The sequence below is a fragment of the Molothrus aeneus genome, chromosome 4 (genome assembly GCF_037042795.1).
Source record: "Molothrus aeneus isolate 106 chromosome 4, BPBGC_Maene_1.0, whole genome shotgun sequence".
NCBI lineage: Eukaryota > Metazoa > Chordata > Aves > Passeriformes > Icteridae > Molothrus > Molothrus aeneus.
Genome location: NC_089649.1, coordinates 40,741,385 through 40,758,575, shown reverse-complemented (window position 1 = coordinate 40,758,575; position 17,191 = coordinate 40,741,385). Strand labels below are relative to the sequence as shown.

The following is a 17,191-nucleotide window of genomic DNA, read 5'->3' as shown; positions in this document are numbered from 1 at the left end:
AAATGCTGTCACTTGTGCTGCTTCTGCTCCCCTGGAGTCTGTATTTCAGCCCACATGGAAGAACTGTGCTGTGAGGTGCTATCTTTTTAAAATGCAGACTTTGATGTATTTTTTTCATTACTAATTACAGAAAGTTTAGGCTATCCATAAAGCATTATATGCCACAGCTGACATAAATGAAATCCCCATAGATATTTTAAAAGTCTTGCACACCATTTCTTCCCTATTAAAGATAAATTCACTAGGGACTAACCTGTGAATGAAAGTTCTTTCTACAGAGTTTGTTACTGACTCTACTGAACACAGCTGACCATAGCATGGATTTGTGTTCATTAACAATTTCAAAATCTAAACACAGACTTTCATCCTTGATCTGAACTGCTCCATTTTGACATAATAGAGGGGTTTCGCACCATTATTGAAAAGTATTTTTCAAACCAACAGAAACTTCTGAGGCAGTTCAAGCAGCTAATGATGCATTTCTCACAGAAGAAAGATTGTGTAAAAACAGTCATCTAGCTGCAGCTCACCTTAGCCTACTCTTTTCTATTTTTACTCTTCCTTTAGAAAACAAAGGCATACAATTGAAAATAATTATCATATTTATTTAAACCTACATCTAATTAGAATATCTGTCAAAGTTTCCCAAAAAAGTGTTATCTGACAGCACCAGAGACAGCTTTAAAAATTAATTTTAAACCTCTGAATGGTATCTAATTAGAATATTAGGAGGTTTCAGTACCAGGGTACAAGATACATCTGCTAGTTCAAGCTATGCTTATTCTATAATCATAAACTTGGCAGACAGAATCTAAATGAACATGAATTAACCACTCTCACCCTTAATCTTGTAGTGGAGATTTCAGCCTTCAGAATGTCAGGGTCATACTTTGTGCTTGATGAAGAGCCTGAAAACACTTTTTAAAAAAATATTAAAAAGACAAATATTTAAGTACTTTTAAATCACTAATTAGTCCCTTCCTTGATGAATCGACACTGATCAAAACCCTACAATGTGCTCAAAAACATAGAATGCTTTAAAAGTTAGCCTTTTATAGAGCAAGTCATCATTGCAGTATGGCAATAACTACTGAATAATCAAAATTTTCCCCTTTTTCCTTCCACCACTATATGGTATCTCTCCTCCTTTACTTATCCCAGGATCCTTAAGTAGAACTCATTCTCCCTGACATCCTATTTCTTGGTCCCTGTTCCCATTCTTCTAGCTGAGCCACCTTGCAATCACTTTCTTCCTGAAAGTTGTAATTTCTAATGAGATCTCAGGAAAGCAGAAGATTTATTCAGAAGTCTCAGAGATCTGGCACTCAGTTCTTCCACAGATGTACCTGCTCATTGCATACACTACTGCTAACATAGGTGTTGTTTGGCCAATAACAGGCCTCTGATATTGTTTTTCCAGATGTTGATTCCCTGCCCAGGACAACAGCCTGTATCTATACTCCACCTGGTCACAGCACACTGGTCACAAAATTACTGTCTGCTCTTCCTATAAATAATCAACACATTCCCTTCTTGGTCTATTGCAGCCACTTGTCAACACTGAAGGGTCATTTCAGCAGGCAGCCAAGAAGGCAAGAGATCCTCCTCACCTTGAATGTAGATTTGGCAAAATTTTGTCTCAACAAACTGCATGACAAAATACATGTCAGAGCCAACTGCTCTAAATCATAGCTCAAAGGAATTCAGTCGTATCAGAGAGAAGAGAATTCTCTCCAGCAGAATATATTTATCTTAAATAAATTAATAAATAAATAATGTAGGGATGCTCACTCTAAAAAGGCCAGAGTACAAGGCGCTCCTAGCAAACCTTGAAAACTTATCCTAAAGTGAAACAGGATCCCCTGGAAGGCAGAGATCAAAGGAGTTACATTGTATTCTTTACTGTACTTACAGCTTGTACGAGAGCTTGATTTTTCTTTGTAGGCACCATTCAGCCGCACATACTCATCCAGTGCAAGTGCCAGTCTCTGCTCCTTCACCTGGTACAGCTCCTTCTGGGTACTGAGAGCATCCTGGGCTATAGTAAGGTAATCTTTTAACATCCTCTCTTGTTCTTGCCGCCATTGTTTCCTGGGATCTTCTATTTGTGTTGTTTCTTTATAGGAGAAAAATAAATTATTTAAAGAGACCTCTGCTGAAACCCATTGACAACTAAAATTGCTTCTTTGCCTGTAACTCACAGTTAGAGCAGTCTAAACCAAAGTTTGCCTTTGGTTACTAAGCAGATGCTTCACTTCCTCTGCCACCACAGTGTGTGTAAGAAACAGAATTCAAGGGATCAGTTGCAAAATTAGAAATTAGAGTAAAATAGGCAAATGCTTATGCAGATTATTCCCATGTTGTCAACCTTGAATTAGCAACATCCTAAAACTCAAAAAGAAAATATCTTTTGCATCAGAGTATTTGGAAATAATAGGATCGACAGTTTCTTTCAATGACATCTTAAACAATGCATTTCTGAACAAAAACTAAAAGCAATCTTAGCTATTACATTTTTTCAACTCCCTTCCTCCCCACTTCATTATTTTTTACAGCCATATGTTATTCATGTTTTTAGTGGTTCTCTCTCCTTTTGCTCTAGGAAAACAATTTTATCTTTCCCCCTGTAACTGAACTAATAGATCATTAACTCTCCAGCTCACCTCACCTAACTCTATCCCTGTGCCTGCTAGGCATCTGATCCAACACACAACTGTCTTTTATGGCAACAGACAGACAGGGCTGCCGTCAGAGGGCACTTCCTGTCTCTCAAAGACAGGTGTCCAAGATATGTGGGACCAGACTGCTTTTTTGAGGTGCCTCCTCCTTTTCACTGACTACTCAGGTAATAAAAATGAGTAGGCTGGAATTTACAGGCCTTTAATTTACAAAGGGCGTCAGGTAACATTTTCAGTCCAGCAGCCACATGCAACACAGACTTGCATAGGATACACAGGCAAGAGGATCAGACATAACAGAGATGTGACATAAGATCAAGCTAACTGAAGAATTTAAGATTTTATTTCTAATGCAAACATACAAAGAAGATTATATATGTATGGTTCAATGCTCAAACTTATCAATATTTCCTGACTTAGGTCAGCACTTTTGAAGCTGTACGATGAATATTCTTCCTTTAAAGCTGTACTAAGTACAAAAATATTCTCATAAGACATAGCCATGAAAAGTTTGAAACCTAAATGCAAATGTGCACCACTCTTCCTAAGTTACATACTGTAAATCTGCATAGATCTACAGAGATAAAAAATAATATTCAGTACCAAAATTTTTAAGTGCAAAGTATTCACTTCAGAATTTTTCTGCAAAAGCAGGAGGCGCATTTATTCTCCTGGTTAGATTTCTGTCACTTTAGTCTTCTGAATTGCTTTACTGTGAGAATCAATGCAGGGGGGAAAATGGGAAGAAGTGGCTGAAGATGTGGAGAGAAAAAAGAACTGCAGCCGAACCAACGTGATTGCTCTTAACTGTAGCTGAAGTGCACTCTTGGGAGAAGGCACTCTTTCAACTCCATGTAAGAAAACATATTTTGTAACAGCAAAAGCTGATAGGGACAGGATCTGGTTAATAACAATGTCTAATAGTGACTAACTACCAGTTTTTCAAAAGCATTTTCTCCTGTTAATATCACAATAACAGAAAGACATATAAAGAAAAAGCAGCATCCTATAAAAAAAGCCCTGTAGAATCCTAAACTGACAATCTCTATGAACTACTGATGCATTTAAAAACAATTAAATACATAAACACCCTCCCTCACCATTTACAAATATGACATTTCTACTTGGGAAAGGCATTTCTTGGATGTGCACAGTGAATGCATAGAGAGAATAACCCACGTAAACCCAAGTGTGGTGCATAAAAGATTAAAGCAGAAAGGCTTTATACACAGTTGGTTTTCCAATAACCCCAACAGGAACACTCTCTCAAAAAAAACCTAACTATAGCTACAGACACACATACACCTACATCTGTGTTTATAGCCACCTGCTCTTTTACACAAAGATATTGGGCACACAAAGAAGCAAATCAATACCTTTTCTCTCCTAAATGGTCAACACATGTTCCTATCTGTGCCCACTTACTGTTGTTGTGCTTTAACACACTGCACATTCACAGTTATTTACACAAGATAAGAAGTGCTGGTTTCCAGAGTTGTCCTTTTTATGAAGCAGGTTGAAGAGCATGAAGCAGAATTCTCATGGGTCAATGATCAAATACGATAAATGCAGTTATGGTGGTTTTTTAGATGAATGGAATGATGTGATTGTGTTTTAAGAGTGCAACCAGCAGACATCAAATAATCTTACAAGATTGGAAGGTCTCATCTTCGAGCATGTTGTAGGTAATTGCTTTGTAGGTTTTAAGTGAGGATTGCTCAACATGCAGCCCAAAGACCAAACATAGCCTGCAGAGTTCTAAAATGTGGCCTACAGATGCCCTGTCCTTGTGACTGCATGAGAAGGACAAAGCTGATCAACAGCAGATTATTTTCTATTGCTGACAAATACAATCAAACATTTCCTTTTTGCATCTCCAAGCTGCAAGTACAAAACAATATTATGATTATATGAGCTAGCATCTTTTATACTGATAGTCATAAATGAGTTAAAGGTGACCCCGCATTTAAAAAAACTGCACACTAACTTCAGCACTCACCAACGTTTGGGCATTTGCATGTGTAGATACATTGGCTGGTCAAATTACTCTCAGTCAATTCTAACTGCATGTATTTATTCTGGAACAAATGCTCTGCTGTGAAAATATATTACCATGGAAAAAACAAAGCAGTATGGAATGATTATCCTAGAATTGTTACTCAACTTTTACCAGAGAAGACTCTGAAGAATTTTATTCTGTACTTTTCTTAAATAGCATGAATTAGAAAACCCAAAAATGCCTATCTCTTGTCTGGCAAGTTGTTCATATATATATATGTGTGTATATATATATATATATATGTAAAAACTTGTGCCTGTATAAAGCACCATATGTTTGTTATCTATACTTTTCAGTTATCTCTATTTTATCAGTAGGCTTACTCCATAGAGGAAAAAAACCCAAAGACAGAACTATGGATGATATTTCTGTTTCTGTAGCACTACATTTTGAAATGTAGCACTGAAAAGTATGTTCATTTGAGCACATATACCTTCCAAGAGCCGATAAATTTTTTTAAAGCAGCACTCTTTCAAAAACAAATATTTATACTTCTCAGAATAAAGCCTCAGAAAAGATAAGGATTTTTTTCCATGTACAAGAATTTTTCAAGCACCTGCTGCTAAGGTCAAACTTGTACACACAAAAATATTGTTGGGATAGTTACATGCAAGTAATTGAGGGAAAAGTTTTCTGAACATTTGAAAATTAGTTGTGAAGCCTTTCATGCTTAAACCAGAGTAAGATTTAAACCACAAAGAACATCCAAACTTTTTCCTCCCCTTATTATTCAACAGCTAATGTAAAGTAAAGTAGGGAGATCTTATTTCTTTTCTAAGGCAGATAAATGTTCCCACTGGGAACTGCAACAGGATGCCCTTTAACCCTGTCTGCAGCAGATATGAATAAAGCAGCAGATTGCCAGCTGGGCAGATGGGGAGATGTTATTTCTGCTCCTTAGGTGAGGAGTAAGCATTGGTAATGAACAGCAGACAGAGCTCTAGAGCTGCATCTGAAAATGTTCTAGAGAATGCAAACTGGACTTCAATAATCAACAGTGGAAAATGAACAAACCATCTCCTCTTGTTGGGCCTCTCCAACATTTACTGCATAAACTTAGGTATGAACTAAAGGAATCTACTTCAAATGGATCTTTCAACAAATAGGCTTCATCAGGCTCTATGAAGACCACAGCTTAGATTAAAAACCAGTTGTGTATATCAACTTCCTCTATCCAATCACAATGCAAAAATAATGATGTATAGTAACAGAATGAAGAGGATGGCAGGGTGTGTAACACTCAGGCTACTTACTCCTAATTTGACCTGGATTTAGCATCAAGCAAGCAAAGGTTCTTGCAAAGCAAAATTATTCAATTCTATTAAGATAGCTTAAGTTAAAACAAATTAATTAAACTTGAAACAAATTACTGCAAGTGCATAGCTAATAAACTTATTTAAAAACCCCAATAAACAAGCATTTATTTCCTCCTATTTTTACAGATGTGAGTGACTACCCACACTGGGGGAAATTCTGTGCTCTCACCCAGGGGAACCACACAAATGGCCGGATGGCATGCTCCACCCAAGGACATTCCTGTCACTGAAATGATCACAGCCTGTAACATAGAAGAGGAAGCTGTGCTGGCTTTAATCACACTGCTATTCATGAAATGCACTCTTCCTGGCTCACTGCCACAAAAGTTTGATACACTTAAACTCAGGAAAAAAAATAAATCTGGCCAGAACAATAATTCAAAATCAAAATGTCCGGGCTGACTTTAAGTCTTGGAAGTTTTGTTTGTTCTTTTGGCAAGAGCATGCTTCAAGGGCAGCAATGTTATGCATGTCTTTGTAATTATACATAGGATATATACTATACTTCGGATACAGGTGAGAGTCAGGCATGCCATATTTTTTTAAATTATGTATTTTCACATGTTATGTTCCTGTCTGCTGGGAAGAAGTTCTGCCAAATTTTTACAGTCTACTTCAACAGAAGGAAACTATTACTTTATCAGCAGTGGATCTTATTTCCCTAAAATAAATGGAATTACAATCCCACTAGAAAATCCCACTGGGAAAGGAATGGCTTCCTGACGCCCCACTGCTAGACATAAGAAAATTGGACATTTTACTACAGGATTAACAATATGTGGAAGCAATAGTTTTCCAACATCTCCCCTTGCCAAACAAAATAATAGGGTCAACTGGCTCTAGAACAACCCACATGTAAGTTGTGTTCAGTCAGAGACAGTTGCATTCAGGCAACACAGTTAGAGAACAAATACTCTCAAGAGGTCCCTCTAAAAAAACAAGCCAGATATGCTAGATTGCTACTTGAGGAGGATGCATAAAGACCAAAAGGAGACAAAACAATGACCTGACATGACATACTTTTCATTCTGAAGAGAGAAGTCTCATCTTTTTAAACATATGCCCATATTATTTCAGTTTGTAACTGTTGCAGAATCACCATCTCAGAAGAGAGGCTACCCCAAGGGAAATTAGCTGAGCAGGCAAGAAATGAGGACCAGAGACCTAAGATCTGTAGGAAGAACAGGGGAGAGTTGCATGTCACAGCTGGAGCTGTGTAATAGCTCTCATTTTTGTCAGTGATGGTTTCTACCATGTCACCTCAAACCCACAGACATTCACATGTTCTCTCTCCACAGTCTGGTACTTAATCCAGCACAGTCTATGTGATGTACTAAGCCCACCCAAACACTACCCGTCTCTAGAAGATGACATGAAGGGAGACACACCATGTGCCAGCAGGTTAGGTGAGCTGTGACATGGTCCAGTGAGCCAGTACAAAGTAGGAAGAACAACCCAGCTGGGGAAAGATCTTTTTTCTGGCAACAGTAACCTACTTACAGATCTAGTAATCCATTGCATTCTTAAATATTCCCAAACCTGGAAACCTGGACTACCAGACAGGAGGCAACAGAAGTGCAGTGGCTGAGCCCTGAAAAGGGTAGCTGTGACTGCTGCAGAACTACTGCTCCATGTCATGGCTGAGCTCAGTGCTCTGTGTCAAGGTAGCAATTTCTCTGCCTGAAACAATAAGTGATGAAAAGATAACTCCACTACACCTGACATGTCTGGTTATCTTGCATAATAATTACAGGACTACCCCTTCCAGCCAAACAAACCCCACCTTCAAGGGAGTTGTGCTGACCTCAAACCCCTAAACCCAAGATCCTGGGTTCAGGATCCCTCACATTCAGGATCCCTCACCACTGGAACTGCTCCTGAGCCTAGCTGCTGAAGAAAGTGTACAAGCTAAATACACATTTGTTTTTCAACAGTGCTCAATAACTTTGCTTTGGCAGGATTACATCCTCTTCCATGGAGGTGGTTTGAGAAGAAGATACCTTCAGAGCATCCTACTGCATGCTGAGGGCAAGCTCTTGGTTAAGGGCTGCAGGCAAACCAATCTAGGGCCAGGCACAGCAAAGGAGAATCAAGATTTTAATGGTAACTTGCACAAAAATCTCTCAAGATGGCACAACAAAACCAAGAACAACCATCTGATACATAACATCAGAAGAGGAAAAATGTTGTTGGATACCAGCTACCACAGGATAGTACAAGTTAGCTAAGTGGTGGTTGATGAAAGCAATTTTATCAACAACATTACACAATCACTATGGATATGTTTATTCTACAAGTATATCCCACATTACTTGATACACAAACTGGCTTTCAATCCTCCATTACTTCTGCTAGTTTCAGGGAGAATAACCAAGTGTTACTAGACTGTCTTAAGAAATGTACTTTATTTTTTACAAATAGAAAGCAAATGCTTTCTGAATTTTTTTCCTTCTTCCTTTCTTTTCTCCCTGTTTTTTAAAATACTTGCAATTCAAACTGAAACAACAATAAAAGCAATTTGTACTCAAAAATTTGTGGAAGGTTTCACAAGTAAATATTGCGTCATTTCATACTGACATTTTTGTTCAATAGGTACATAAAAATAAAGAATTGCACATTACAGAGACAGCAGTTTCACTAAGACCATGCAAGCCAAAAAGATGACATATTAAAAATGATCTAACACATTGCTCGATACTCAAAGAAAATCACATTCTGTCACATAATTAAATGGAATATGGGTTCTAAAGAGAGACATGGATGAAAACTACATCATTTAGAGGATGTTCAAAACTGACCTCTCTACAGCTTGTTTCCTACCATCAAACTTTCACACAAAAAGTGACCCCTCTTCCAGACACTTTCTTCACTTTTCCATTAAATAATTTTGTGCTTCAAATTTGGGCAATGAGATAAAATGAGAACTTTTTCCAGCTATACTCTCCAAGTATGAGCAGATTTCCAAAAAAGATTAATTCAAATATTTTTACTATTAGTTTCTTCCAGATATGGGACAGAATATGCTTCTATGTTTCCAAGTGAAATACAGTAGTAACTCTGAGGATTTTGTCCTACATTATCAAGCAAGCAGGTAATGTTCTGCTGCCAAGGCTAGCAGAACAAAGACATAAGAAAAACATGCAAGTATGATCTTTACATAAATGCCAGCAAGTAAAACCATGTTTTATCCAGAGCCTTCACTACTTGAGCCCTCCTTCTGTAGCCAGCATGCACCAGATTACTCTAATCCATTCCTACAGCCAGAATACAGAGAAAATACCTACAAAAAACATTCACATATTGCACTTGGGTAACACATATTGCACTTGGGTTTCTGCCATGTGCATTTGCTGACAGCAAAGAGTCCTCACAATTGATTGCATGCCACCACTTGCTTAGAAGATGGTGGTAGGTCATGGGAACAAACTGGGCACATTTGTGATGATGCTACATTTGACTCCCTCAAGCTATTGGTAATTACAGACTCGTGGTGGGATTTTCAGATTCTTCCTTTTCTGAAAATCAATCCAGCCTACTTTCATAGATGCAGATGTACCAGACTCCCAGGCTGGAGCAGTCTGTCCACAAAAGTCCCTGTTTTAGATAAACCAGTTGCACAAGCATAAAGTAGCATGAAAACCTCTAAGGTTACAACAAGAAATAGAACTCTTATAGTTAAAACAGTGTAAATAGCTAGCCTTTTCTCTCCTTTTTTTATTTTTTTTTAGCATCACTGACTCAATTTTTTCCTTTTCTTTGTGGATGAAACAGTGATAGAAGAATGCTTCTGGGAAAGATACATTCATGCTTCCAAAAGGGACAGTTGAAAATAAGTAGGGAGAGGCTGCAGAAGCAGAGAAGGTAGTTGTCCAACTCCATTTTGAAGAAAAGTGCTGGGTAGAGTTCAGGAAGAAGAATCATCATATTAAATACAGACTGGCAAAAAGAAAGTGATGTGATGGTCTGAAATTGTACAGGGCTAGGAAAAACTACTCTTTCCTATTACTATCTTTTAAACTCCGTCACTCATTGCCATTCTGCCACCTTTGCCACTAAACATTACTAACAGCAGAGCATTTGTTTTATGAGTTAACTAGATCAATGCAATGAAGAAAACAACCATTTGCCTTGTTATTCCTGAGACTTATCTGGAAGATAAGAATTGAAAGTAAGTGGGGTAAGTTATTTAGGAACAGATAGGGTGCTGAAGGCAAGGCAGAACTTGTCACAGTACAGGATCCTCTCAGACCACACATGTCAAACCAGAAGTTTCCTTTTCTTTCTAACTGTTCATCTAAACATACCATAGACTGATCCAGATCAGAAAACCTGAGCAGCTGGGGAAAGGGAAAGGAGGTGGAAAACAACTCACACCTCAGGAAACAGAGGCCTTCCCTGTTGTCCATGTTTACTGCATATCCTCATGCAGACACAATGTGGGGACAGGAACTGGATCAAGCAATGGCTGCTACTTCAGCTGCCACCACCACCTGAGAAGTGCACCTGGAAGTCACAGCCTCAGAGTTAAAACTGTTTTTTGGCACAGAACAGATGAAAATTCCACGGTGTAATTTCAAAATGCCTTTCACCATTGCTACTGTGAAAAGTATCTATCCTCCATCTCTTCCACCTGACTGTTCATTCATATCCCCAGGTCACCTTCCTTTTCTTGCTTGCATAAATAGAGGTGTGGAAAGGAGAACAAATAGCAACTTTTTTTTTTCCTCCCCCATACCAGATTAGTTTCAACTTGAATCAGCTCCCTGATCTGATTCACTGTCTGGCCATGCAAATGTTCATGGCAGTATAAGCAAAAACATTGCAGAGACAGAACAAAAGGCCAGATGTAGCAATAGAGCAGGAACAATACTTTCAAAGATTATATCAACTTAAAGGTGTTTGCAAATCCAAGCCCTAAGAACATAAATGTTTACATCTCAGACACTTAATGCTTGATGTGGAAAACCCTACAGAAGAATTGGAAAAAGATTGAAAGTGATGACTTCACCTGCAGATACATGAAATAAAGTGGAGTAATATGTTATGTATTATTTTTAGTATGGCCTTGAGTTCCTAACCATGTTGTTTAGCAAAATTAATAAATGTTAGCAAATTAGCTGAAGTAGATGAACACATGAGAACAGGTATGCAATAATGACTACAGGAGTCAACAGCATAAGTCATAAAATCTTTGGGCTCTCTCAAACCACAGTAATCAGGATCTTGCACAAAACAAACTCCTCAGGCCCTGCCCACCAAATAATATCCTTTCAGTCATCCTCTAACAAAGGGTGCTACTGAAGCACAGGGTAAGCATTTAAGTTCTTACAGTATTAGCTATCCAGATCATATGCATGTTCTGCCTTGCCAGATGGCCTGTAATCTGGTCTCCCTTGAAGCTGAAAGCATCACATTAAAACTCCTAATTGGGGTAATATATTCATAAAGTAATGACCTCAGTCAGTGCTTCTCAAAGTGGGTTACATCATCCAAAGGGATCATGAGAAAGCTCTAAGGCTATTGAAAAACCCAAACTGAATTTGGGGGTGAAAAAAGATTTAAATATAGAAAATATAGAAAATGTGAGATTATAATAAAACTAAATTATCCTTAAACATATTGACACCAAAATAATCTGAGGGATTGTTCTACATTTGCAGACTGCTCACAGACAACTCTTAACCCTCTGCAGAAGAGAAGAGTAGGCTTTTCTCAGGTTTATGTGAGAGAAGGGAAGGAAAAAGATCAAGACAAATAATTGCACAGATTAGGAAAATATTTTGAAAAAAAAATAATATGTATATTGATTTACATAATTTTTGAAAAAAATTACTTTATAAAAATTCAGTAGAAGTTTCAGAATTTTGCAAGGTGCAATTGCTTTCTCTAAATTATTGGGGAGTTTTGTCAATATCCACTGCAGCAAGTACCTATCTGATCATTAATGGAAACTCCACCCTTAACATTTTCAACCTCAAATTTTTACAGAAACGGAGGGAACAACCATGAGTAGCAACCTACTCCTCCATAGCTCTGTGGGCTGGCTTGAGAAATATAATAAATTTGCAGTCATCATAGTAAAACTGGTCCAAGTCCTGTGGACAACCTGAAACTTCACAGTGGGATCAAATGTAGCTTTGTAGAGAGGCACACAGTAGGAACAACACTAGAAAAACAAATGAGAAAAAGGACAGATATGAGAGAAGTTGTTCAGAATAATTAATTATGGGATGCAAAAGTAGAGACTCTGAGGGCCTTCCCTCAAATATTTTGCTGAAATAAATTCAGCCAGACAGCAGTGAACATGAAGCATTGTTAGTCCCCTCTCCCTACCTAACACATGGGAGCAGATGTCTTCCCAAGGTGCTATCCCTCAAGCTGCTATTTATGAGTCCTGAAATTCTACTTTATCCAACCTGTTTTCAGGCATCTATCTATTTGTTCTTCCTCCTAGCAGTAGGTACAGTTTTTCTCCCTCATTTGGCTTCTTTGTCCAGTAGCAGAGAGAATTAACAAAACCACTTTCAAAAGAGTAAAAGTCTTCCTTGTTCTAACACAGCCACTGTCCTGACAGGGAATTTTAACAGTTCAAATCCAAAAAAGCATACTCAGCACATCTGACTTGTTACAAAACCAATAAAGCACTAAGCAGACACAAAACCTGTTTTCTAGAAAGGCTTTTCTCCACTCATTTCAAGTGATCTCCATACCAGAGATTTCAATAGCATCAAAACATTGCATGCGCCCTAGTCAGATGAAGTAAAAGTTATAATCTCCATATCTGGTGCATCAAACAAATCACCTACTTGTAAGATTCTTAGGCAGCTTACCACCCAGCAACTGGAGAGTACTCTCACCAAAACACTGTGCAAAATACAGTGTACATAATTAAATACACCACTTAAAAAATAAGTTTCACTGAAGTTGCTACAAAGGAATACATACATTAATATAAGAGGAATCAAGAGCACTACTGAACAAACAAGGGATGGAAACTGCCTTTAAGTATATCAAAATTTCAAACCATGAATAGCTCCTAATACTCAGGAATTCACTTTCAATGCACAGGTATAACATTTAAGAGTAAAGAGAGCAGTCAAATTCTTTCTTAATAAAACAGGCAACAAAGCTACAAGAGGTTTTTAGAACAGATTAAAAATTTTGAACATGCATGAAATAAAAAGAGCACAATGAGAGTACAGTGATCTGAAAGCACTCAAAACACCCAGAAATGCAACTTGGCTCTCAAAATTTTACTGGTGTATGCCCGATAATTTTGGCCAAAGCAGAAGTCAGAGACAAGTTTATGCTGATAATCATATTTAGATTCAGAAGAAAACCCTTTACTTTCTTCACCTTTTGAATTCGATCAAGGATGCTTGTATGTTTAAAAGTTCATGAGTGTCTAAACACTCTATGTAAGATCAGAGGACTCTCATTGCAAAGCAAGGCTTTGTAATTACAAGCACAAATGAGGTTATTGGGCGGGATACCCTTCAATATTAGGTGTCTATCTGCAGGTGCTTAACAAGTACAGCTGATATCTAATGCCCCATTCTAGTTATCAGAGTTCTAGTCCAACCTAACCAAAGGAGGTTAAATCATCTCATCTGCAAAGCAGACAGCCAACCAGTCAGCTATATCACATTTTACATTACACCAACTGTACTGACCAGAGATCTTGTGACTGCAAAAGTGGCTTAGACAAGGCAGGGTGGATTCACTTGCCCCTACATTTGAGATGCCACTTTGAGATACCAGATTCAGAAGGCCACTGGTCTCTTACTGTCCATGCTACATCTACTGACCCTGTGCAGTTGCCTCTGCTAACTTCAAGCATCTGAAATGGCTATAGATACCTGCTAATTTTTAGGTAAGTATAGGTACTGCTAGCACAGATGCACGTACGTTCGGGAGTTGAGCTCAAATAGAACCTTTGCTATTGTGCTGTTAAAGACTATTTCTGGGAAAATAGAAAAACATATCAATATGGAGTAATAAATGTATAAAGAGAAAATAGAAATGCTTTCAGGAATATATTCATTTAGCAGGCCGAAACAGCATTGTATTTCATATTTTGCTAGTTTTACATGGTTTAGACATATTCACTATGCAATTAGAAATAGATGTAGAAACAGACATCGCCATTTTGTACCAGCAGATTTTCTTGTAAGCATTCAAAAACCAATAATGTTATACCAAAGGGCAAATTTTCCCTAGCATTTTGATTCTAATCAAGAATTCTGAGTCTAATTAAGATGAGCTGTCTTTTAAAACCAGCGTGGCAAACCAGAAAGTACTTACGGTTTATGTGGTCAATGTAGTAGACACCAATCTGAGGGTCACACGCGGCTTCCCATCCCCATGGCAATTCATCCCCAACACAATCCGCAAATGACAAGGGCTTTGTCAACCTACAACAAGGAAACAATTCAGTGATATAGCTTTTCTCCCTTCCATGTATCTGTTACTCATATTAATTCCTATTATGACAGAAGCTGAAGAAACATAGCAGAGAGAAAGGAGAGCAAGTTGGTTTTTTTTCCTCTTAAAGCAGAACATATTATTGCAAACATTTTTCAGTACAGGAACTCAAGTGAGAAATCCACTGCAACACCCTTCACATTTGACAGTCTAAAATTAAACAACAACCAACAGCTTAAAAAGAATAAATTATCTATATTCCTATTTGTCCCCAGGAAAACTGGACCCTTCAAGTCAGTGAAGAGAGCACACGATTTCAACACCACTGTTCTAATGACCACAGAAAGCCTAGGATGCAGTTAGCAGCACTTAGATGTTCACATGTTGCTTTTGCAGGAAGACAGACTACTAATGTTTTTCACTTTAATAATAGAGCACCTATTTGTTATAAGAACTAGAGTGATAAATATAATACATGGGCTCTTTTCCAGCTGAGGCTGAGCAAAGCTTTACGTGATCACCTTTTGGTCCTTTTTTTAAAAAAAAAAATTAGTATTGAGTTTCCTATTGATAAATCCACAATAAATGCCACCTCTAACACAGTGATATATTTAATAGAAAGAACAGGAAATTTAAGGTTTTATTGTTGCCATAGTGACAATAAGATTAAGTAGATATCTAGAGTTTCAAAAAATAATCCACAGAGTGACATAATGAAGAGAAATTTGTGGGACACACATGCAGCACTCCTTTCCTCACTGCTGATTAAGTTTCATCACCTAAGACTGTTTTTTCATTTCACCATTAAAATTCTATACAGATAAAAAGCTAATTCATATGTTTCAGGATTTTTTCTTTATTAATTCCTGACCAAAAGAAACAGGTTTATTGACACTTTTGTGAGAAAAGTAAAAGAAAAGAATAGTACATTTTACCTTTTACAAACTGAATTGGATTTTGTGTACAAAAGAGCAGATAGAAAGTACCTTACAAAAATATTTAATTCTTTTTGCAGCTGTAAAAAACAAATTTAAGGACAAATTTGATTTAGAAATAATTGCCCCGCTATAATCTTTATTATCATCATCATCAATGAATATGACCTACCAATTCTCTAAGTTGAGCAGTATTTCTTCAAGCTAGGGTTGCAGAAATCACAAAGAACAAGGCTCTCAGGATTCAAAACATTTTGAATATTGATTCTTTTTCAATTTATGTTTTTAAAATTGCAAACATGAATCCACTTCCTCATATTTCTCCAAAGTTTACCTCATAATCCAGTAAAGGTTACTAACACTTTATTGAGGTTCTGAACAAATTTGCAAGTATAACACAAATTTGCTGATTTATTGCCACTTATAAACTGCTATGTTAATCATTAAACACACCAAAAACTATTCTAAAATACAGATAAATTTAGCAATAAGGAATTGCATTTGGATCACGAGGATACAAAAATACAGATTATAAGCAGCACAAGCAGGCTGTCAACTTGCCAGTGATTTCCAGGGCCAGAGAAGGTCTGTAGCAAGTCAAGCCTATGTATTGTATCCTCTCACACTGCTGACCTGCATCTTTAATTCCAGACACTGGCACAGCCCTGAGTGGGGCTGCTCCAAGGACTCTCCAGAAACCCCAGCTCTGACCTGCCACCTTGCTCTTCCTCTCTGGACAGCAGAAACGGTGCGGCCATGGCCAGGATCCAGCTGTGCAGCTCAGCAGGCCAACAGCTGGCCTAGTGCTGCCATACCAAGCACACCTGCCCAAATGCTGCCTACTTATAATTACCAGCACCACTTCAAAGATTACTGCTCTGTTGTAAATAGTAATTGCTAGAGAGAAAGGGATGGCTCTTAGGGAAGCAGGAGAAGCCTTTCAACTCCAGGATAAACACAAGCACAATTTCAGGCAGGCAGCATGCAGCAGGCTGAACACAGGGCATCCATGTCAAAGAGTTCTCAGGCCACTAATGCTCAGACAAAGCATCAATCACATGAAAGCAACAGTGCTTTGGTGAATCTGGTTAGTCATGGGAACAAGATGTGCCAACTTCAAGGGCACACCTACCTGTGAAGAAAGTCCTGTCTCAAATTTGATTACAAGTGTAGATGTTCGTGAAACAAACTGAATAACGAAGTTCAGTGTCATCCTTGCCTCAACATTACAACATTAACTCAAAACTCAATTCATGTAGTTCTAGTAGGAAATATATTTGAAATGCCATATAGCAACATAGAAATCACAGTAAGGACTCAAACTCATATGAACACAGCCAGATGGTTTTTAATAAACATTCAATACATTCACCAAATTTACACACCAGAGCTAGCAACAGTTATGATGTGATTTTAAGATCACCTCTACAGCAGGGATATAAATAAGCCCAGTACAACCCTGACTTTTCATCTGCACTGTACACTAATTTTATTTTTAATCAAATACTCACTTCTTCCTATAAATAGCACATTCTCTAGGCTAGACTGCATTTGACTCTGATCACACAAATGTTCTGTCCAGGTGTTCTCACCTGTCTGAAACCAGATATGATAGGAATGAATAACAGGGATGAATCTCATCCCAGACACTCCATAAATTAAAGAGACACTAAAACACTGGAAAAGTACTTGAGTGACCCACGCTGGACATTAAACAAAATGAGAAGAGAGCGACAGAGGTCCAAAAAGACAGGCAGTATAGGACAATTTGTTTTATGA

General features: G+C 37.8%; 1 protein-coding gene across 1 annotated transcript in view; it reads right to left on the bottom strand.

Moving 5' to 3' along the window:
- WWC2 (WW and C2 domain containing 2) overlaps positions 1–17,191 on the bottom strand; it is a 95,485-nt gene that overhangs the window by 45,996 nt on the left and 32,298 nt on the right. The window contains exons 2-4 of the mRNA XM_066548312.1: positions 14,358–14,467; positions 1,913–2,116; positions 841–917 (exon numbers count right to left, since the gene is read on the bottom strand). Coding sequence (XP_066404409.1) covers positions 841–917; positions 1,913–2,116; positions 14,358–14,467 — 391 coding nt within the window. The remainder of the gene's footprint in view (positions 1–840; positions 918–1,912; positions 2,117–14,357; positions 14,468–17,191) is intronic.